The 3936-nt window shown below is 37.8% G+C and overlaps 1 protein-coding gene across 1 annotated transcript in view; it reads left to right on the forward strand.

Moving 5' to 3' along the window:
- CCDC68 (coiled-coil domain containing 68) overlaps positions 1-2639 on the forward strand; it is a 57663-nt gene extending 55024 nt beyond the window's left edge. Inside the window, exons 11-12 of the mRNA XM_037727679.1 lie at positions 1327-1419; positions 2359-2639. Of these exons, the coding sequence (XP_037583607.1) occupies positions 1327-1384 (58 nt within the window). The 3' untranslated portion in view covers positions 1385-1419; positions 2359-2639. The remainder of the gene's footprint in view (positions 1-1326; positions 1420-2358) is intronic.
- Positions 2640-3936: the final 1297 nt, after the last annotated feature.

A 3936-nucleotide genomic window follows, 5' to 3' on the forward strand; every position in this document is an offset into this window, starting at 1 on the left:
GGTGGCGCGTGCCTGTAATCCCAGCTACTCAGGAGGCTGAGGCAGGAGAATTGCCTGAACCCAGGAGGCTGAGGCTGCGGTGAGCCGAGATTGCGCCATTGCACTCCAGCCTGGGTAACAAGATCGAAACTCTATCTCAAAAAAAAAAAAAAAAAAAGACTGAAATCAGAGAAATATGCACACATAAAAATTTAATCCTGGCAGATCTCTACACATTCTCTCAGGGAGTACAAACAAGGTTTTTTCTTTTTTACTTGAGCATTAGAACATATAGGTCCCTCTTTCCTTCCTTTCTTCCTTCCTCCCTCCCTCCCTCTCTCCCTCCCTCCCTTCCCTACTTTCTTCTCTCAGCCCTTTCTCCCCTCCTCTCCTTCCCCCTCCTTGCCCTTCCTTTGCCCTCCCCTCCTCCCAACCAGCCCCTCTCCTTCCCTTGTCTTCCTTTCATTCTCTCTGTTTTTTCTCTTTTGACAGGTCTCACTCTGTGGCCCAGGCTGGAGTGCAGTAGCGTAATCATAGCTCACCTTAACCTCAAACTCCTGGGCTCAAGGGATTTTCCCACCTCAGCCTCCCCAGTAGCTGGGCTACAGGCACACCATCATACCTGGCTATTTTCTTTTTGTAGAGAATAGGGTCTTGCTATGCTGCCTAGACTGGTCTTGAACTCCTGGGCTCAAGTGATTCTCCCATCTCAGCCTCCCAAAATGTTGGGATTACAGTCATGAGCCACTGTGTCCAGCCTGATGTTTCTTGAGTGGTTTGCTTGGGATTAGGGGCCATGTTGTTGAACAACAATAAAATATCCACATGTATATATGTGTATGCATGCATATATGTCGTGTACATATATATATACACTGTAAGTACATATATATGTACATATATATATATTGTAAGTACATATGTACTTACAGTTTTAAATACTAGAATCTCAGAGTGAGGAAATAAATTCAGGCTATGCAAAATGCACTGAACTAAAACAGCCTGAGAGAACAGTAGATCTGTGTTTTGTCATCTCCAGCTCACTCTGGGGAACCTCTTCACCAGGTGGAATGGCAGATACAGGCTCTTCCTCTCTCTGGCTTCCCTCATGCTCCCTCATTCTTGTCCTGTTACATCTAGCAGAATCTGCATACATTAAATGCTTTCACAATGCGATTCTACTGTATATCATGGGGAACAGAATACATCTATTAAGACATCGCTTAGAACAAAGGAGTTAGTTCAGATTTGATATTAATGTATCGTGGTAGTTGAGTATGGTGGTCTAGCCATGATTACCAGAGTTTAGCATTCTCCATTTTGATCTTCGTGTTGTCTTTTCTGCAGCGAATTGAAGACCGAAGGTATTTCCCCTTATTTCATGCTGATTAGGTTACGGAAATGAACTGGCTGGATGAAGATCTGATTTAGAAAGACTGCGTAAGTCTTATTTATTCTCTGAAACACAGCACAAACTTCATGTTAAAATGGCACAATGCCATTATTTAAATTGAACTTATTACACACCAATGGCTTTGCAAGAAGATGACATATTAGAAAATCAAACAAATATATAAGTAATGGAAGGACTCTTCAAAACTTACCAAATAGGTGAAGGAACCAGGTGCCTTCCCATGATAGTAGACAGATTCTGCTTTAAATTAAAAAAAAAAAAAATCTAAATCTTGTTTTCAATTTTTCTTTCTAATGGGATTGTTTTAAGATTGTCAACTCTGAGTTTTTGATAGTGGTTTTTAAGTGTATAAATAAAAGGGAGGGTGTTTATATGTATGAATGAGCATACATTTTCTGCATATATATGTATGAAAGGCATATATATGTATAAATGAGCATGCATATTTGAAAGTTGACTTTTGGATGATAAGAAAGATCTCACAGTGACATAAGTTCATCTCCTGATCCATTGTTTGTGGGAGAATTATACTCAACTGAATTATGGGCATGAGAAAGAGTAGATTCCTTTTAGCTAATTCCCCAACCTGTACCCCCCTCTGAAATTGAGAATCATGGCTGCCTCACCACACCTTAGAGAATGACTGTTCTTCAGTAGTTCTGGGATTAAAATTGGTTTCTAGAGGTAACCTATATGCATAAACACATAGGGGTTCACATGGTATCCTCTGCCTTTGTGACAAATTTTCTTCTTGATATTTATTAATAGTATCTAAATAAAATATTGGGGGGAATAGAAAAATAATGGTGTTAGCCCATACTTCCATGAAAATGTATTTATTGTAGGCTCAAGGGAAGAATGGCTGCTGTTTGCAGCCAGGAAGAATCTGAATTCATGAATTGGAGCAGTATATCTAGAGTTTTTGTGAACATGTGCTTAAATTCTGATATATGTCTTCTTTATAGGTGGAGTTTGTGATTGCAGTGGATAAGACCTAACTTGCAGAAATGCAGACATATACTCAGGAAAGAACAAACTTTATTTAAATGTATAATGACAGAACTTGGTCCCCCTAAAGGATGAATTTCTGTTGGGCCTTTGGTCTTCCTTTCTAGTATGTAACTTTAAATATTTGCTCAGGAAAGATGCTTCAAGCCTTTCATTGTGGGATGTGAAATATCAGTGTTGTCTATAAAATATTTGAAGGTGTATAAAAATGAGATGATGTAATATATTTACATATTCATCCAAGTACTGTAATGCTTGATTTGTTGCATAACTGTGTGTGAATTTTATGCTTCTTGGTATCTTTGGAAACATTTTTATTGCTTGCTTATTTTGAAGGTACAAGTTATCCGTTAACATTTATGGTATAGTTACTCTATGCCAAGAAGAAGTCTAAGTCCTTTTTTGTATTAATTCCTTTTATCTTCCCCAAAGCCCTCATAAGCAGATGGTATTATTCCTGTTTTACAGAGGAAGATACTGAGAGTGGTTGAGCAATTTGCCCAGCTGCTAACTGTAAAGCAAATATTTGAACCTTTTGACATGGCTATTGATATTCATTCTGCTTGCTCACACGGTGGTCTGAGAAATTTCCCAGCTATAGAAATCTTTCTCTTTTTGCCACTTTAATAAGTACATAGCTTCCTGGATGACTGCCTGTCTTGTCCTATGGATGACAGTAAGAAACAACACTTACTGATAAAATCAATGTTTTGCTGAAATGAGTTGACTTTCACCAGTTGAACTACCATGTGAGAACGCAGTTCAGACAAACTCCCTGCTAAAAATCTGCTTATCATACATTTATTATTTATGACTTTATGTCACATTGAAGAATTTCCTTGTGATACATTTTCAGGCACACTTGTAGGAAAATCAGGATCACGAATCCTGCTTTAAGAATTTGAAGTATAGTAAGAGAATCCATCTTTTACTAGGAGATCAGATTCCTTTCATGCCTCATTTATCGTGCTGGATTGTAATGAATTGCAGATTTTGGAATAGGCTTATTTAACTGACCTAACAATCTTGATGATTTCTATTAGAATAACTTATATTAAGGCCAAAAGTGGAAAGACATTGTTGGTTTTTATTTTGATTTCACTATACTCATTTTTGAACATGGAAATATAGTTGTGAAACAATGTATGCAAAAATCCTAACAGTGAGAAAATTATGACAGTGAATAGCTCTGACCTAACTAACTATCTTACCTCCACCGGCCCTTGGTCATTCCTGAGTGTGGGCCAACTTAACTTTGGGAGAAATTAACTTTATAGCTTAAATGATAACAACACTTCCCCAAACTAAACTGCCTGTGTAAAACTAATGAAAGGCCACTAGGTTAAGAGGAGAGGGGCCTAAATTCTGCTAAGGTATAGACACATTTAAATGATAACCAGCCATTATTCCGGAGGTCACAAGCTATGCAACTTTCCCTGTTATTCCTGTAAATAACATCACTATTGTAGAAGCTAAGATTGGTCTTTTGAAATATCTTGTCAGGCTTCTGCACTTTTTTTTTTTTTTTTTTTTTT

The sequence above is a fragment of the Cebus imitator genome, unplaced genomic scaffold, assembly GCF_001604975.1.
Source record: "Cebus imitator isolate Cc_AM_T3 unplaced genomic scaffold, Cebus_imitator-1.0 Scaffold236, whole genome shotgun sequence".
NCBI lineage: Eukaryota > Metazoa > Chordata > Mammalia > Primates > Cebidae > Cebus > Cebus imitator.